The sequence below is a fragment of the Acinonyx jubatus genome, chromosome C1 (assembly GCF_027475565.1).
Source record: "Acinonyx jubatus isolate Ajub_Pintada_27869175 chromosome C1, VMU_Ajub_asm_v1.0, whole genome shotgun sequence".
NCBI lineage: Eukaryota > Metazoa > Chordata > Mammalia > Carnivora > Felidae > Acinonyx > Acinonyx jubatus.
The window spans coordinates 139,886,938-139,906,692 of record NC_069381.1 but is presented as its reverse complement, the minus strand read 5'-3'; the positions used below and the strand labels follow the sequence as shown (position 1 = coordinate 139,906,692).

At 37.9% G+C, this 19,755-nt stretch overlaps 1 protein-coding gene across 26 annotated transcripts in view; it reads left to right on the top strand.

Moving 5' to 3' along the window:
* Window positions 1–19,755, top strand: part of NEB (nebulin) — a 212,133-nt gene that overhangs the window by 32,701 nt on the left and 159,677 nt on the right. For all 26 annotated transcript variants that reach the window (XM_053215075.1, XM_053215069.1, XM_053215068.1 and 23 more), the window contains exons 21-38: window positions 113–214; window positions 317–424; window positions 514–618; window positions 1,623–1,721; window positions 2,747–2,851; window positions 3,396–3,503; window positions 3,589–3,702; window positions 6,392–6,589; window positions 8,242–8,349; window positions 9,830–9,928; window positions 10,829–10,933; window positions 11,022–11,129; window positions 12,500–12,811; window positions 12,911–13,117; window positions 15,158–15,262; window positions 15,962–16,069; window positions 17,878–18,189; window positions 19,281–19,487. In XM_053215075.1, the coding sequence (XP_053071050.1) occupies window positions 113–214; window positions 317–424; window positions 514–618; window positions 1,623–1,721; window positions 2,747–2,851; window positions 3,396–3,503; window positions 3,589–3,702; window positions 6,392–6,589; window positions 8,242–8,349; window positions 9,830–9,928; window positions 10,829–10,933; window positions 11,022–11,129; window positions 12,500–12,811; window positions 12,911–13,117; window positions 15,158–15,262; window positions 15,962–16,069; window positions 17,878–18,189; window positions 19,281–19,487 (2,610 nt within the window). The remainder of the gene's footprint in view (window positions 1–112; window positions 215–316; window positions 425–513; window positions 619–1,622; window positions 1,722–2,746; window positions 2,852–3,395; window positions 3,504–3,588; window positions 3,703–6,391; window positions 6,590–8,241; window positions 8,350–9,829; window positions 9,929–10,828; window positions 10,934–11,021; window positions 11,130–12,499; window positions 12,812–12,910; window positions 13,118–15,157; window positions 15,263–15,961; window positions 16,070–17,877; window positions 18,190–19,280; window positions 19,488–19,755) is intronic.

Here is a 19,755-nt window from a genome sequence, read left to right as displayed (position 1 = left end):
TACTGAAAAAATACAAAATTTGCCTTTTTGGTTAAGTATAGCAATGATGAGAATGGCTTTTATATCATGAGATACATATTTTTTATCATTGTTTTTCTTTTTCCTTTGACAGAGATTATACAAAGAAAACTATGAGAAGACAAAAGCAAAGAGCATGAACTACTGTGAGACCCCCAAATATCAACTTGACACTCTGCTGAAGAACTTCAGTGAGGTTCGAAAGGCCATGGTTACCCCTGGGGTTTCGGGGATTTTTTTACCATTTGACAAATAACATATGTAATTGACATATTTGTCAATATGTTTTCTCTTTCAGGCTAAATACAAAGATTCATATGTACAGAATGTTTTGGGACATTATGTAGGCAGCTTCGAGGACCCATATCAAATACACTGCATGAAAGTTTCAGCACAAAACAGTGACGTAAGTTGAAGACAAATATCCATGCCTCTCAGTGATATTATTTGGGGGCAATAATAACCATGATCCATTTTTATTCTTTCTTAATCTAGAAAAATTACAAAGCAGAATATGAAGAAGATAAAGGGAAATGTTATTTCCCTCAGACAATAACGCAAGAATATGAAGCAATTAAGAAGCTAGACCAGTGCAAAGATGTAAGTCAGCTGCCCTGAATTCTTAAAATTGGGTTTCGGATTCTTGTGCCATCTAGTGGTAATTTTAGCAGGAGTTTCAATGCTAACATCTAGTGATTAGCAGGAGATGTTAAATTTTAAATTTTGGGTGGAATTGGAGAGCACAAAAATTACTGTGAAGAAAACTATTTGTTATGAAAATATCTTGGGTTTTAAAAATCTTTATGTCCACTAGTTTATATATACATGGTTTGGGGAGTAAGGGAAAATAGGAAGATTTATGAGACATAGGTGTTCATTCATTTAACAAATTTACATGAGGAGCTAGCTTGTGTCAGACACTGTCCTTGGTGCTGGGGGAGAAGAGGGGACAAGATGGGCTGCCTCTTGGGAAGCATGCATTTTACCAGGAGAGGCAGAAAATAAAGAGCACAGAAACTTAAAAAAGATATCAGACAATGGTAAAACAACCCATGTAGAATGATGCTATAGAATTAAAATAGGATGATGTGGGAGAGAGGGACTGGATGGGCACCATAGACCAGGTGCTCAAGGAGGATCTAAGGCAGGAAAGTGCAGCCAGGCCAAGATCAAGGTGAGAGCAACTGGAAAAACAGTCTAAGCAAAGAACAAGGAATTGAAAAGATGAGGTGGCTGAAGTGCACTGGAGGGAGGGACAGTAGGAAGAGGTGAAATGGTAACAGATGAAGTTGGGGGTGGATTCTGTAGAGTAGGGTTCATCAGCCAAGGTACAATTTAGAGTGAAGGCATGTGCAATGGAGAGCCATTGTAAGGCTTCAATAGGAGGAAGATTAATCTGGTTGCTAAATTGCAGCAGGGAGGCCAGTTTAGAGGCAACTTCAGGAGACAGAGAGAGAGAGAGAGAGAAGAAGTGAAAACATATCAACCAAGTTTTTAGGAAATAAACTCTATGTTTGACTGGAAATTTTTTATATGTTAGCATGTATATGAACAAGAATATAAAGATACATTACGAAATTTCATTCAAGAACCTTTTTTTCTAGCATACATACAAAGTTCACCCAGATAAGACTAAATTCACAGCCGTCACTGATACTCCTGTACTGCTGCAAGCCCAGCTCAACACGAAACAGCTTAGCGACGTAAGTGCCCTGTTTGTGCAAGTGTGAGTGACCTGGAATGCTGTGTTTCTTTGCAATAGAAGCATTTTCTTGCTTAATCTTCATGGTCTCATCTGTCATCCCAACGGTGTCATTTTTCAAGATTGGTTTAATAAAATGCAAATGAAGCCGCCAGATTGAATTGTAGCCTCAGGAAAGATGGTGTTAAAAATAAAAATAACGAATATTTCTTCAATAAGTCACCAATTTTCAGTGGGGGATTTGCTCATTAGGATGTGTCACATACCCAAAATAACACAGACTAAGACTTGATGGCAACTTAAAGAAAAAAACAACAAGAGCATCTATCTGTGTAGGTAACAAGGCAAGCATTCTCCATTCTTGAGTTTGCTAAGACTTTATAAGAAGATAAAAAGCACAGAAACAAGAAAGACATCTGGCAGTAATAAGAAAACTAATATGGGGTCATGAGACAGAATTCAAACAGAGTGATGTGAGAGGGGGTGAGTGGGGGGACACTTCAAATTGGGTGGTCAAGGAAGATCTAAAGCAGAACAGTCCAGCCATGTGAAGAACAGGGCAAGAACAGCAGTGCTTCTGAAACATTCACTTTCACGTGGATCACCCAGTGACCCTGCAAAAATATTCTGATTCAGTAGGTCTGGAGGGATATGTTGACTCTCTAACAAGCTTGTAGGTGATGCTGCTGCTGTTGGTAGACCACACTTTGAGTAGAAGATCACAGAATTTAATAGATTGAGTGTTCGTGTCCTGAAGGCACAGCCTAAAACTTTAGACAATGAGTTTCCCATACATACGTTGTGATAGCATTTACAAAATGACAATGCAAACTGGATTCCATCCCAATCCTGAAAGAGGGAGTGAGGGTCAAGGTTCTGTAATGGACTCTGATTGGATGGACTACCTCTTTGAGGCATTTTTTTTCTGAAAAGCGTAGGAGTACTTAGCCATATATATCAACAGTCCTCTATATGCCCTCAAGAAAATTCTGATCCTGAACTGTTTGGATATCTTCTGTTTTCCAGCTGAATTACAAAGCAAAACATGAAAGTGAGAAATTCAAGTGCAACGTACCAGCAGATGCTCCACAGTTTATCCAACACAGAGTCAATGCCTATAATTTGAGTGACGTAAGTACCAAAGGCACAGAAATCTATCATTGCAGGTACCTGCAAAGAGGAGATGTGATGGGTGTTGTAAAAAACCAGATTAGGAGTTCAGCAACTAAACAACTATGGAGATTGTTTCCAGAGTGTGAGTGGAGTTTTAAGGCCTAAATGTTCGGAAGGCTCTTACTTAGCTATCCTTTTTTCATTTCCCACATTCTCTGTTACCATCAGAAACATCCTCTGAATTACGCCCCTGCTAATCTCTAGAGTTTTGTAAGATCTGTACTATAAATGTTGCATTTCACTTTCTCAAAATGGTTGTCATTATACATTGTCCTTTATACATCAGAGTAGCAGAATCTTTAGAAAGTTCACAGAATGTTAAAAAGAGTATAGGGGAGAAGCTGGATGACAGATTAATGAATAATTATACTATCATTTTGTAAATATGGTATTTGTAGGTGAAATAAGTCTATATATACAAATTTTCAATCTGTTTCTTTTACTGGATGAATCTGTGTTAGATTCATTCTTACCACATCTCTGCTGAAATTTTTCTGTCCAGAATGTCTATAAGCAAGACTGGGAGAAGAGCAAAGCAAAGAAGTTTGACATCAAAGTGGACGCCATTCCCCTGCTGGCAGCCAAAGCCAACAGCAGGATCGCCAGCGATGTGAGTGTGGCCTGGGCACCTGGGCAGGGCGCCCTCACTGACATTTCCTGATGGGTGGGCTCTGGCATGTGTGATGTCTTTACAGGTGATGTACAAGAAAGACTATGAGAAAAACAAAGGGAAAATGATTGGAGCCCTCAGCATTCATGACGATCCCAAGATGCTGCATTCTTTGAAGACGGCCAAAAACCAGAGTGATGTGAGTGTCTTTGTGAATCTGTCTTGTTTTCAAGGTAACATCCCTGTTAACATGCCCAAGGGTGGTAGCATGTAAAAGGATTCCATATCCAGGGGCACCTGGGTGGCTCAGTCAGTTGAGCATCCAACTTAGGCTTGGGTCATGATTCATGGTTTGTAGGTTCAAGCCCTACATTGGGCTCTGTGCTGACAGCTCAGAGCCTGGAGCCTGCTTTCGATTCTGTGTCTACCTCTCTCTCTCTCTCTCTCTCCCTCTCTCTCTCTCTCTCTCTGCCCCTCCCCTGCTCATGCTCTCTCAAAAATAAATAAACGTTTTAAAAATATTAAAAAGATTCCATATCCATGGGCTCTGTCATGTTCACAACAAATTGCTGAGGAGAAATTTTGGAAGTAGAATTATTTCCCAGATTCTTGTACCTTTCAATTTAAGGAGGGAAATTACTGATTTATACTTGATGTCCATTACACTGTGAAAAATATATGCTTTAATATTTAATAGAATATTGATTTTAATTCTCAAAACTTTTTGGAAAACATCAGTAGATATTTTCATATTTTCTCCTGATTGAAAAATAACCTTTAAATGATGGTTTTAAACTGTCTATATATTGGAAGAAAATCATGTATCACAGATAAAAATCTTACTATTGTTGTTTGTTAACTTTAGTAATTAGTATTGGCATAGGTTCAAGAAAAATACTCCATTGATTCTAGACCACCTTGAGAATCTGATAGAAGTCTTGGATCATTCTTCTAGATAGATGAACTTTTTCTTCATGCCTTCTGTCTGAATTTCAGAGAATTTATGAATTCCCTAAGGCTTCCCTATGGTCCAAGTCTCATCTTTTGATTAAAATTCTTACTGCAGAGAAGAAAATATCTATTACAAATTGCAGTGTATAGTGCTTAAAAAATGTTTAGAGAATTCCTTTAGAGTAAGAATTTCAAAATAGCTTGCAAATATTATTTTTCATAATTAAATAGAAGGATGTTTGTATCATTTACTTTCATTTCAACCGTGTGTTCATATAATGATCTATATATACCTTCTTTAATTCATTTTGCATTTGCTGTATAGTCGTATAACACTTTAAAACATCATATTCAGTAATTTTCTCTAATAACTTCACACTGAATTATGTCAGTATACAGTGCTCACATACATAATACTGCGCTTTTCACTAGATCCTTATCTCTTCTCAACTCAAAAGTTTATAGCTGCCTGTTAACAGCACATGTATCTTTATCTTTTGTTCTTCATCTTATCACAGAACCCATTAGAACACTAAGCACAAAGTAAGTGTTCATAAAATACGTGGTAATTGACATCGGCAACCAAAAGAGATAGCCAATGATGAATCATTCTCACAGAATATCCAGGCTAAATGCTAGGCTGCAGATACAGAATGTGCATAGCTTTTAAAGAGAATCTTTTAAAGCCATTTGGACCTTTGACAGCATTTTATAGACGCAGATATGTGTGAACTGGTATGAGCATGAACAAAAGAGTCAAGACAATTTAGTCAAAAACACTTCCCCACTCTAATCCTGTTGTGACATTGCTTTATCAGTTTTTCAGTGTTCATGCATACTGTCAGAAAATTTCCATATTTTATTTTTATAAACCAAAGTCTAGGTTTTATAATTAAGTGATAAGTTTATTCAGTAAAAGTAACTGCCCACAAAATATTTAGAAAGAAGATCATATTCCCTAAGAAAGCTAAAAGATCAGATCATTTGCAAAAGGAATTTCTACAGAAGACTTATAAGGCATATTTATACTTACTAGCCTAGGTCACTGTCTTTAATGCTTATGTGATTATGGGGAGATATAATGGGTTTAGAATTTTCCTAGAGGCACTGGGTCAGAATTTTTCTCTTAAGGTAATTGGTGAATGGACATGATAAAGCTGGGGCTTTGACCTAATTAGCACCCTAACATTCCAGAAAACCAGCCAATGAAAGCGCCTTCTGAGGCCCAGTCAAGGCATTTGGTTTATGAGAACACTGTAATAAGTGCCAAGGTTACTTTAATGGCTCAGTTTCACAAACTTTTCTCCTCTGAGGTCTTATTACTGCTGCAATATGAAGCTTCTTTTAAATTGTTACCAAAATTAAGCTTGGTATGAAAAACATTTGGGATTCTCAGTGGAGCTTATCTACTGTCAGAAGCATAGTCAGGTTGAAAAATCAGTAACCATTTAAAGATGATGTTAGAAAAGCCAAGCAGTCAAATGTACAGCACTATTCATGAAGTAGTTATTTTATATAATCGGAAGTATGAAATGATTGTCATAGAATTCTCATCCATTAAAAAATACTTCCTTATTCGAAAACAATTCAAAGTTGAGATGGCTTTGGTAAAAATAATTCTTGTTAAAAGTCCTTGAAAACCCCTGTTTTAAAATAAAGTAATACCTGGTTGAAGCAGAAGCTGTGGGCTCCTAATGTCTGACATTGCTCTTTGAGCTAAAAAGAGATTTGAGAAAATCTGTCCATGTATGATTTTTTTTTTGGGGGGGGAAGCATTCAGTAATGTGTAACATATGAACAAATTATAGGAAAAAATAAGTACTCAGATGTTTGAATGTGTTTCTCTAACTCGTGTTTGTTGTTTATGAGCGATTTCTGTGCTTTTCTGGAAATCCATTGAAGATTTGCAGTAATAAATGAAAATTTCCTATTCACAGCGTGAATATCGTAAAGACTATGAGAAGTCAAAAACCATCTACACTGCACCTCTTGATATGCTCCAAGTCACTCAAGCTAAGAAATCTCAGGAAATTGCCAGTGATGTGGACTATAAGCACATCTTACACAATTACAGCTACCCGCCCGATAGCATCAACGTGGATCTTGCCAAGAAGGCTTATGCACTACAGAGTGATGTGAGTAATCAGTTTTTCTCTATTCCCTCTTTCTAAGGTAGAAACTGAAATAATCTTTAACTGGAGTCATGTTTTTGACAATTCTCAGAAGTGTCTGCATTGTCTTCTATATGTAGCAAGTATGTGATGGGAAGATGACCTTTGTGGTTCTATGAGACCATGCCCTTCAGAGTTAGAGAGACGTGACTCTAGCATGAACCCATCACTATATCCCTTCCTTGTAAAACTAGAATAAAAGAATTGTTTTGAGAATTTGAATTCATGCGAAATACCTAGCTTAGTGTCAGGCCCTGGTGAAGTCTCAGTAAACATTCACTGTTATCATCACCATTGTCACAAAGATCTCCTTCATTATTATCAACAATTTTTTTTATGTAGGTAGCTATCTTGTCTACTTTTTGTTTCTTTGAGCTGGACTACTCTATAGACCTCATACATGTAGAGTCACTTGGTATTTGTCTTTTTGTTACTGGCTTAATTCACTTAATGTCATGTCCTCAACATTCATTCATGTTGCAGCATGTGTCAGAATTTCCTTCCTTCTTGAGGCTGAATAATATTCCATTATATGTATATACCAAGTTTTGTTTATCCATTTATCTTCCAGTGGACATTTGGTTTGCTTCCAACTTTTGGCTACTGCGAATAATGGTTCTATGAATGTAGGTGACAAATATTTATTTGAGACCCTGCTCTCAATTCTTTTGAGTATTCATTCAGAAATGGAGTTGCTAGGTCACATGGTAATTCTATTTTTAATTTTTTGAGGAACCACTCTACTATTTTTTACAGCAACTGTACAATTTGAAATTCCCATTACTAACAATCTTACTTTATGCATTATTAGCTTATTTAGCTCTTTAATTTTGCTATGTTTCTTTCTCCTAAGTAGATTGTAAGCCTCTCAAAGGCAGGAAACAAATAGTTTCTTGATTTTTTTTTATTCCAATTAAAAAGGCCCACACTAAACAGCAATTTGAATTTTGTATCTAGAATGTGAGTTTTAGGTACCTCCTATAGCCAGACAATAAGAGTGGCCTATTATTTTAATAACATCGCGTAACTGTCCCCAAAATAGGAGTAATTCCAAATGATAATGACCTTCCATAAACAAATTAATGAGTGTGACTATTTTAATGTGCATTGTTAATCAGTGCAGAAACACTCCTAAACTAACCATTACATATGAAGGGCAAAGCGTGCAAACACATATTGCAAATTAACTACTATCAAATCTTATCTAATTAGAAAATGAGTGAAATTATCCATCTTCAATGTGGCCTTCAGCCCTAATTTGACTTAGAGTTCTAGTGAGCAAACATTTCACATTTGATTATCTAAATATAACAATTTTATTTCTTCTTTGAAATACAGCTTGCAGGGTAGCATTTGTCCAGTTTGGAACTTGAGTTCCATAAACTTCCCTTCACTTGGAAATAAGGATCAAATGGAATATATGCCAGCTAGAAGAGCAGGGATAACCTAAGGGCTGTTAAAATCTCTCATGAAGGAAATTTTTTAAATAACCTTAATGTACAGAGGAAGAAGCTTTTCAGAAATCCTAAAAACATCCTTTTGGGTAAAATGTTAATGGTTTTATGAGTAAGGATGATGCTGAGCAAAGAACAGTAACCTTTCTCTTGGTGTTGTAGGTTGAATACAAAGCCGACTACAACAGCTGGATGAAAGGCTGTGGCTGGGTACCTTTTGGGTCCTTGGAAATGGAAAAGGCAAAGAGAGCTTCAGACATCCTGAATGAGGTAAAGCCGTCCTATGTGCTACAGAGAGAGAGTTGGGAACGTGCTATGTTAAAGCCCCCAAAACCACGCAAGCACCTTCTTTACTGCTTCATTCTCTAGTAATTGTTGCTGAGATTAAAAAAAAAAAAAAAAAACAACGTACCACATGCATGAATTATCCAGGTAGATAGGCATACCCCTTTATGTCACCAGAATCATTTATGTTAACCATTCATGATAAAAGTATTTTTAAACAATTTTATCAAGGTATGATTTGCGTACCATAAAATTCACCTATTTGAAGTGCACACCTTGACAAGTTTTAATAAGTTCGTATAGTTGCACAGTCATCACCATAATTGAATTTTAAAATGCTTGTAGTATACCAAAGTTTCCTTGAAAAATTCCTGCTTCCATCTTCAACGCCAGGCAACCATAGATTTGCCTTCTGTCTCTATAGTTTTGCTTTTCTCGAAATTTCTTTTGTATTAGACTTTTTTTCACTTAGCACCATGTTTTTGCATGGGTCTGCAATATTTTCTGTATTACTGAGTAGTATTCCTTTGTATAGCTATATTGCAGTTTGGTTGTCTAACAGTGGAACGTTCCCATTGCTGTCAGGCAAGTCCATCATCAGGGAGGGTAGCCAAATAAAGAAGGAATAGAGGTGCTGAGTGAGGGTTTTCTTCCCACTCAAGTTTCTGTTCTGTGCTTTTGCTTGCTTTTGGTGAGCAACATTTTATCAGATTTTTTCAAAAAAGTTCTAGGTTGGTAGTTTTCAGAAGTCTGAAGCTGGGTGGTGCTACTTTGTACACAGAAGTGGGATGTATAATATGCACAAAGGAAGATGACCGGGAGACTAGATGGAGTAGAATATAGGAATGTAGCTAGCAGTTGCCAGCTTCCGATGAGAACACCTTCCAACATCGTCTCTCCTGTGGCTCCTCAGCACTTTAGTGACAACCTGTGTACTAAGCACACGGGGGCTGCAGAACAAAAGTCCTCCCTCTCCTACAGGAACCACTCACTGTTACCCTAATTCTTCTGTTCCTCCTCCCTCAGCCAGAGAGCTTCTTTACTTCTCTACCTCGGTTGGAGTGACAGGAACTTGAGAACCTGTTAGTGACAGGCAAAGACAATCCAGATTTCCTTGTGTGCTTTTCTGGTAATCCTTTAGAAAACTTTGTGGTGTTTCTGGGTTCTGTTTAGCTGAGAATACCCTCTTTCATTTCATTTTTCATTTCATAAGCAAGAAACAAAGTCTGGTTCCTGAAAGTTGTATTGGGCTGTACTGCCCCAGACAATCCAAAATTAAGCCAATTTTTAAAACACTGGCTTTTGTATTGTATTCATCTTTTCCCCCAAGCCAACCAAGAATCTGTTTACATTTTAAAATCAGGAAAAATCCTCGTCTCTCCAAAATAAATTTCAAGGATTTTTTATATATTAGCCTTCAGTGAGAGTAAAATTATTGTTTTTCTTTTTTAAATTCACCAAACAGAAAAAATACCGCCAACATCCAGACACTCTCAAGTTTACCTCGATTGAAGATGCTCCGATTATAGTACAGTCTAAAATCAACCAGGCTCAGAGAAGTGATGTAAGTATTAATCCTATCTCTACTTATAATAAATATTAATTAATACAAGTACATTTGTATTCCTACTATACTGATTACCTGTAGTTATTATGCAGTCTGAAGAGACTCAGTTTTGTGAGCAACTGTAATTCTCCCAGCCTTTCATTAATAAAGCATACCTAATTCATATCTTTAGAGTATTATGTATACTGGGTTCACTGTCCTTTCAGCCATTTAACATTGCCGTCCAAGGAGAAGGTAAGAGGGACTTCTCTTGATGACAAAAAACACTACAAACCTATTTCTAGAAAAGACCAGGAAAATGAATATAGGCAATACATCTTATGGAGGAGTCACATTGTAAGTCAGAGCTAAGACAAACATCATATAAACTACCCCTAAGTCCCATTGGTAACCCACAGATATAATATAGATGGTTTGTGTATCCTACCCAGTTAGCCTCTTCTGTGCTGACCAAAGTGTCTGCAGGTTAACATTTTTATCAGGTCACCTCCCTGGGCTAACTTCCATGAGGTGCCCCTAACAAAATCCAGAGGTTCCTCGGGCATACCTAAGGACCTTTGCCAGGGCCGAACAGGCACCAAGATAGGGTTAACATTTTTATCAGGTCACCTCCCTGGGCTAACTTCCATGAGGTGCCCCTAACAAAATCCAGAGGTTCCTCGGGCATACCTAAGGACCTTTGCCAGGGCCGAACAGGCACCAAGATAGGGGACCCTGTACATTGCATATGAAACTTTGAAGGCCTACAGATCTTTGCGGGTGAATGTGGGGGTGACACAGGGAATGTCTTTCATAAAAAGCAACTCTGTGCGACATGACCACTCTGAAGTTATTTTCCTGTGTCATTTAACCCCTCTTCCCTACTTTGTTTGTTTATGCACTTTTTCCCTCTTTCAGGTTGCCTACAAAGCCAAAGGAGAAGAAATGCTTCACAAATACAGTCTGCCAGCAGACCTGCCCCAGTTCATCCAGGCTAAAGTTAATGCCTACAATATCAGTGAGGTGTGCACATGAGCTCAGCTGCTGATTGCATGTGAAGCCCTCTCTAAATGTGGCCTGAGCTGTGTTCAGATGACTTTTTTTCTTTCAGAGTATGTACAAAACAGACTTGAAAGATTTGAGCAAGAAGGGATATGACCTGAGATCGGACGCGATTCCCATCAAAGCTGCCAAAGCTGCCAGGCAGGCGGCGAGTGATGTAAGTCGAGCCGGTGGTCACCTGTGTGTAACTAGAAAGCGTGGACAGGGTGGACTTGTTATCCCCAAGTCACCACGTCTGTTGTCCCTAATTGGAAGCGAGCCCTTCTTAAAACTATTGAGAAGGGGAAATTCCCTAAATAGACTTGAGTTTTCCTGGGGGTTAGGATTTGTAGAATCTTTACTGGCCAGTTCTCATCAAACACCCTAAGTTAAAGGTCTCATCCATATTGCTACACAGATTCACGTTATTTCTCTTGTGGAAATAAGTCACTCACTGTTTAAATCCTTATAGCCTCCTGGTAGTAAGATTTTATCTCAAAACTTGCTTAATTTATATGAATTCCCTCTTTGCCTTACTTCTTTTTACTTCATTGCTTCCAGAGATGGATGAATTGGCCCCAAGTTTCACAGTAATCATTAGGCTCATGAAAGTTAGGAATTTTGTTAGTCTTTGTTTCTTTTCCTCATCTTACTTTCACCCAGCTGTGAACTAGTTACTTTCCTCTTTGAGAGTTAAATCAAATTGACTCAAGCCCCTATCATTTGACCTAGAGCTGATGGGGTACCCTCCCCCTCAGCTTGCTGCAGATATTCTGAGGTTTATTGTCTTTTCATAACTCCAGCTCCTGGCTTGCACATGATGATTTTGCTCTGGCTCACCTGGACTCCCCTACTCTAGATTCACTTCTCTTTCTGGTCTGCATGATCCAGAGATGGAACACAGTCCCCTGTTTTGGATTCCCCTTAGGTCCCAAGCACAACCTCACTGATTGTTTGAAATGAAGTTGACTTTGCACCAATGTAAATAAGTTACAATTGAATAATAAATATCTGTATCCTAAAAGCCCTGCCATCCAAAATTTCTTACCCACCCCCTTTCTCTGTGGGTACTCCTCCAGCTACTCCCCACCCCGACACATACACACAATCCTTCCTTCACGTCTCTGCTTCTCAGTTTCCCATGCTTCTTCCCGGATCTCCCCAAGCAAGTTCACTTCTTCTCACCTTCTTATTCAGAGCTGATTCATGTTTACATACAACTGGTTCTGGATCTCTCTTTGGATATCCAAAGACTCATTAAAATTCTACTGCTACTATAATTCTATCTCGTCACTGACATGAATTATGGTTAACACCCCCCATCCCAACCTCTCTTGGGTGGCAGAAGTAGCTATAGACAATCAAATGGGCTCGATATAACATTTTAATTTTACCAGGCTACATTTCAAACTGTATACAAATGAATATCTAATTGTTTGGTTATTGAAGTAATTTCTGGGGAGCTCCATTGCTTTAAATCATGGTCTCATTGTTCAGTAAAATCTTCATAACTACATTTTAAAATATGCCCACTTTTGTTTCCAATAGGTTCAGTACAAAAAAGATTATGAAAAAGCCAAAGGGAAAATGGTTGGCTTCCAAAGTCTCCAAGATGATCCTAAACTGGTTCACTATATGAATGTGGCCAAGATGCAGTCAGACCGGGAGTATAAAAAAGACTATGAGAAGACAAAGACGAAATACAACACGCCCCATGATATGTTCAACGTTGTGGCAGCTAAGAAGGCTCAGGACGTTGCCAGCAATGTCAACTACAAGCATTCTCTCCATCATTACACCTACCTGCCTGACGCCATGGACCTGGAGTTGTCTAAAAACATGATGCACATACAGAGCGATGTAAGTGACACTCCACCAGACAGTCCCCCTCTGAGGTCAGAACCTGTGTGAGATCCTACCACTCGGGGCACTTACTCCTCTTCTTTCCCATTGCTGTAGAACGCCTACAAGGAAGACTACAACACCTGGATGAAAGGCATAGGCTGGATACCTATTGGCAGTCTGGATGTAGAAAAAGTTAAGAAGGCGGGTGATGCCCTGAACGAAAAGAAGTACAGACAACATCCAGACACGCTCAAATTTACAAGCATTGTGGACTCCCCAGTTATGGTCCAGGCAAAACAGAACACAAAACAAATCAGTGATGTAAGTACAATGAAAGAAAGGGGGCAAAGAACGGAGGGAGGCTTTAACAAAATAAACAGCCGCTCAATTTTTTTATTCTTCTGAGCCAATAATTTTCCTTTTATTTAATTTAAAAATTAAAATTCTTTTTAGTGTGGGCACTAATATTTTCATTTTCTTCTATGTTGCTATTTACTTTCCTTTTTAAAACCTCCTTTTTAGCTTCCTTTGAAATACTGCTATTGGATAAATTTGTCATGATGACCAAGTTCTGTAGTACTACACATGTGTGCCTGTGTGCACATACACACAAAACTTAAGCTTAAGTCCCAGACACTTTGGCAAATATATCATATTCAATTCTATATTAAGTTGCTTATATTTGCTTTTCATATGTAAAATACTAACACAGGGAAGTAACTCACATGGATATATGATTTTGCGTCTCAGAATTCATCATATATAAATATTATAGAGACTTTCAAAACCTTAGGTCTTAGAGATTAGTATATTGTTTGTCTGCCTGTCCATGAACAATGTATATGATCTGGCTAAAGTGAGATCCAAAGGAAAGTTAGATAGAAGAATTAAAGGGATATCAAAAGCATTAATTTATTCATTGAATGAATGTTTTTGAATACCTTCCCTGTGCCAGGTACTGTATTATATGTTGAGGGTATAAAGATGACATAGACAAAGATTAGTGAGATATAGGATATGACAAAGATATAAGATAGGAGTATAAAATGGCATGGACAAAACCAGAGCATTGTCCTACTGAGAGGTGAATGCTACGGGAGAGGTATGTGCCAAATAAATGTAAGGGAAGAGGTAACTGCCTGCCAAGGCTTCACTGGCAAATAAGGGAAGGGTGCATTCTTGGCAAAAGAAAAAAACAGAATGACCATCAAGAGGTAATGAGTGGAAGGACAATGAAGGGTTTGGGATTGTTATTTCATCATTGAGGGTCTTGTGTCCTAATTTATACTCTGGACATTGTGGGGTGGGTAATGGGAGGTATTGAAGATCTTAATCCTTGGAGTTGTATTATCAGACTTGTGTTCTAAAAGATAGCTCTGACAAGTGCTGAGATTGCATTGTTGAGGGGAGAGATTGGGGGTAAGGAGGCGGATTAAAAGCTCTGACAGAAATCTAACAGAAGGCTCATTTGGGCTTCAACTAAAGCAGTAGCAATGGGAAAGGAGATGTGTGGAAGGTAGAACTGATGAGATTCTGTGAATGCTGTGAAAGCTTAGCTATGGTTTCTATAGGCAGTGAGGAAGTAAAGATACCTCTTGGATTTCTGGAATGAATTATTTAGTATTTGAAGGTTCAAATAGATATCAGCCACTTTAGACTTTATTTATGATAAATGCATACCGGTTTATATGTGATGTTGTACATAGACGTGCCTAGGGATTTATAGGATTAATGACAGTCGAGATTGGTAATCTACTTGTGATTTCAGTTGGGTTTTAGTTTTAGAAATTAAGCAATTTCTTTTCTATTACCAAAAGGAGGATACAAGCTCTATACCATGCACTTAGATGTCTTTCAGACATCTGTAAAAGGATAAAGTACGGTAAATGTGAAATGGTAAACCTTTTGAGTACACTGGGTTTATGTATAAGTGCCTTCATATACTGAAGAAATTACTATGTGGTTTTACCGCTGCAATTATAATTGGAAAGTTTTTAGCAGAAGTGAAAGACTCATTCTAACTGCCATTTTCTAAGACCTTAAGAAATTTTAATGCCACTAGCAAACACTGAACGTTTCTGGCTTGGGTGAATCCTGTTTATTCATAATAGGGTTCCACATTTGAACTTATTTTCTATTCATCTCAGTCAAAGATTCCTGTTTTCGATTTTTCTATTTTAATACACAAAGCTTTGGGATCTTTCTAAAGACAAAATGTTTGAGTTTTTTAAAAATAGGAAAATACCTTTCATGATTTTGAACAATAGGAATCATGGTGGACTGTGCTAAGTGTGCAATTAAAGCCTTTTCCGTTTTTGTGCTATCTTTAATGCATTTTATTTTTGTGATTGTGTGTTGCAGATCTTATACAAAGCTAAAGGAGAAGATGTGAAGCATAAATACACTATGAGTCCTGATCTTCCTCAGTTTCTCCAGGCCAAGTGCAACGCTTACAATATAAGTGATGTAAGTAGGGTTTTTGATGGTGTGTGAAATCCAGACATGATGGTAAAATAATAGAATTTTAGAGTAGAATGGGGCCTTGATAATTATTTAGGTCAATTTCCTACACACCCCGTATGAAGCCTATCTCCTGATGATGGCTCTCTGCCTCTTGAGTCAGCCTTTTCCAGGGCAAGAAAACTCACAAGGATATACCATTTTCCCTTACGTGGAGCCCAACATCTGTTCCTCTAAAACTTCAACTTATTTTTCCTAGTTTTGCAAATAGAGAAAGTTATTATCCTGCAGAAACATAGGAATAAATGAAATCCTTTTATTACAATAATACTGAAGTTTCTAAAGCTAACTAGTTGGTATTCCCTTGACCTTCCTTTCATAAGACTAGACAACTTCATTTTCAGCAGTTGGTCCTCACATACCATGGTTTCCAGAATCTTCATTCTAGATCCACTCCAGTTTCTCAGTATTCTGCTTCAGTATGTAGCCAAACCAGGTTTGGGTGAGTAATTGGTGCAGAGTCCTATAATTTCATGCTGCACAAAGTGTGATATTTTGCTAACGTGACTTCCTAAAACAGAATATGCGATAAGAGATTCCTTTACTGTATAGCTGGAAAAGAATGAAACTATCCCAGCAACTGAGGAATCACTTTAGCTGATTAATACACAGCATGCTGACATCCTTTTTCCTTTTATATCCCAGGTCTGTTATAAACGGGACTGGCATGATTTAATAGCCAAGGGCAACAATGTGCTGGGTGACGCTATTCCCATCACTGCAGCCAAAGCATCCAGAAACATTGCCAGCGATGTGAGTAAAAATTTTAGGTGAAATGTGGGTGATTGCCTTTTTAAACAGTAATCAAATGTGTGCTTGTCTAAATGATAAAACAGTATGTTGAATTAATGACATTCAAATTCTCCACAAAATATTGTTTTGAAAACCTGTCACTTTTTCAACATTCTGTGATTCTTTTCAGTTGACCCCACTTGGTAGAGCTGTCATAAATCTGAAAGCCACTTTCTCCCCGATTCATAGCCCAAATTACCTTTACTGACACATTACCCTGACAGCCCACATTTATTTTCAGTGAGAACACCCTAACTGATACTAACACATTAAATTCAGATGACTGCCTGCATTATAATTGTATTAAGAAGATTGCAAAGATGTTATATAAAATGTAAAGATCTTATAAACCAAAAGGTTAAAAGGCCCATTTTTCTAGAATATAATTTTGGCTTATGTAAATTGATGCCCATTTCATCTGTAATAGGAAAAGTATACACTTACATTTCTTCCCGTCATTGAAACTCGAAAATTTCAACAAGCAAGCATGCCCTGTAGACTTCACTGTCACATACTATTTTGGAGGCTACAATCGCGGTTTAGGAAAAGAGGAGAAAGAAACCACCCATGTGTACAGACCACTTGGGAGCTAGCGGTGTAAGAATTCTACAACATTCCTTGTAGGGATGCCACTGAAAATGTGTTCGTCAAAGATTTGTACACTGTTATGAAATAAATTTCTAGTTTAAGGACAAAGTGAAAGTCTAAAGTACAACATTACCTTTTTTATTTTTTTATTTTTATTTTTATTTTTTTTAGAGCTTGCACAGAGCTTTGTCTAACATGCCTAGAAATGAAATGTCTTGATAATCTGATTGCCTGCTAAACTCTTGTTTATAAATCAGTGCATATGTGACAAGAGCAGGGTATCTGCAGAGTTTAGGTGGATTTGCATTTGCTTACCTAAAAATTGAGGTTTTGACCTGTTATATACAGTACGACTCAATCTACATCCCATCGCCAGTTCCAGCAGTGAGATACCATTGGCTGCAGAGCTTTTGTAGTTAGGTCTTTACTGATGGGGAAAGCTCACAGCCATTCCTGCCCTTACTGCAGTTCTTTAATTCCTCTGCAGCTGCTTCAGCAGTGAGCTTGGAAAGTAGCTGCTGAGAAATGGGTGGGGAAGGCCCAGTTCCCTGCCCAAGCATCTAAATTGATGCCACCTAGAAAGAAGAGGGTTTTTATTTTATTTGGTCAGCCTGAGACAACAAAATAATGTTTTCTACCCCCACCCCAAGAAAAACTGAGAGTGAACTTGCACATGGAATCCTTTAGAGTTTCTTCTGCATCTGTTGCATACATATCACTTGGCCAAGGGAACAGCAAATGGAAGATTTTCTTAATTTCTAGTATTCTGTGATGTATGATAACATTCTATGATGGTGATAATATATTGGCTTGGGAAAATTCACATCCCTAGGAAACCAAGAGGTATTGGCCTTATATTTCGAATGTGTCTTGTTTATACTAAGCATGAAAATTCAATTGGCTTTACGTAAAGTTCTACATGCAAATGCATTTGTAGGATTTATAGCAAAGAAAGAAACGGGGCTTGAATTTATCATGCTACCCACTTGTAACCCAGCAGTATTGGATATAAATGTTTTCAGTCTGAACTTTCTGGAGGCAAATGGGGGTGGGTGGGTATGGTTTGCACTTCTTGTACAATCTCCCAGGAAGTCACAATGTTCTAAGTGTCTTTGTGTATGAATGTACTTGCTATACCTATCAATGCCTAGGACTTTGCTAACCAAATTTTGCCTTTGCAGTATAAATACAAGGAAGCTTATGAGAAGTCAAAGGGAAAGCATGTGGGTTTTAGAAGCCTCCAGGATGATCCCAAGCTGGTCCATTATATGAACGTGGCAAAGTTGCAGTCAGATCGTGAATACAAGAAGAACTATGAGAACACCAAAACCAGCTACCATACCCCTGGGGACATGGTTAGCATTACTGCTGCAAAGATGGCCCAGGATGTTGTCACCAACGTCAACTACAAACAGCCGATACATCATTACACATACCTACCCGATGCCATGAGTCTTGAGCATACCAGGAATGTGAATCAAATTCAGAGTGATGTAAGTATGTATAACATAACAGACCCAGAAATGTTGGTGCTTGAGGGACAATCATTTCCTCCCATTTTAGTTGACTTCACAATACAGTGATATTTGAAAAGTGCATTTTTCAGGGCACCTGGATGGTTCAGTCAGCTAAGTGTCCAACTCTTGATTTTGGCTCAGGTCATGATCCATAGTCATGAAATTGAGCCCCAAGTCCAGTTTGGCATGGTGCCTGTTTGGGATTCTCTCTCTCTCTGTCTGTCTCAAAAGAAAAAATATATATATAATAAACAATCATTATTGAAAGACTAACAAATGCATGGTAGACAATCTATGTTTTGCTGGCTTTCTGTGCTCCTATTGAAGTCATTGACATTGTCTTTATTATGGATCAAAGGTAAAACTTATTCCACTAAGTATATAAACCACCTTGATTCTCAACAAGAGGAAATGGTTGCTGCTTAAGTGCTGATATTCTTTATTCTTCTGATCCCAGAAAAGTTTTTTTTCTTTTTTTAACTAAAAATCGCACTCTCATGCATGTTAATCTATGTAATGAGTCATCTAAAATGAACCAGGAAGGCTTTGTGATTGCAGCATGATTCATGGAGAGCTGCATGGGGAGGGTGTTTAATATTCAGGGCATTTCCTTCTGCAGGAACCAGATTTCTGTAAGAATCATCCTCTGTAAGGGAAGATACGGTATTCATTTATAGTTGCTCAATAAAGGTGTCTCTCCCCAGCTGAGATCAGGAATAGTCTAGGTGGGCAGTATGGGTGAAATTCAAAGTGGTGGGGTTTTCAGTGAAATCAAAAAGAAAGCCCAATTTATTGTTGAAAGAGAATTTTTTTTTAGTATTACCCATGGAAATATGTGGCCTAGATTCTCTCTGCACTGTATAATGCACTCTAACAACAGACTGCTTTTTCTTATTACCAAATTCTGGGTAAGAAGCTCAGTGGCAGACATAGTGAAAAGCTTCTTTATAGACATGAGCGTGCTGAAAGTGTTGCTATTCATTTCCTTTGGATAGAATTGAAGGTTTCAGAGACATCTTTTGAGTATTCTGTTGGATATCTCCTCATATGAGATTACTCTTTTACAGAATGTATATAAAGACGAGTATAACAACTTCTTCAAAGGCATTGGATGGATCCCTATTGGTTCTCTAGAGGTTGAGAAGGTCAGGAAAGCAGGTGATGCTTTAAATGAGAGGAAGTATCGACAGCACCCAGATACCATCAAGTTCACAAGTGTGCCTGATTCCATGGGCATGGTTTTGGCTCAGAAGAACACAAAGCAACTAAGCGATGTAAGTAGTTTCCCTTCAAAAGGGTTTGTCCATGAATAACACCCACTCCACCATCCTTCTTTAATCCAACACTTGAAGGTGCATCTGTGTTAGCATATCAACTGCTTTCAGGGTAGAATAGGAAGGTTTCATTTTTGAAGCAACTTGGAACTTGAACATAAAGAGAACAGGGAAGGGAGAAGGAGGATTTTCCAAAGTTGCTTTATTTTCCAAATATAGAGAATATGTACTATTTATAAGCAGACCCCTATCATTATACACATGAAAT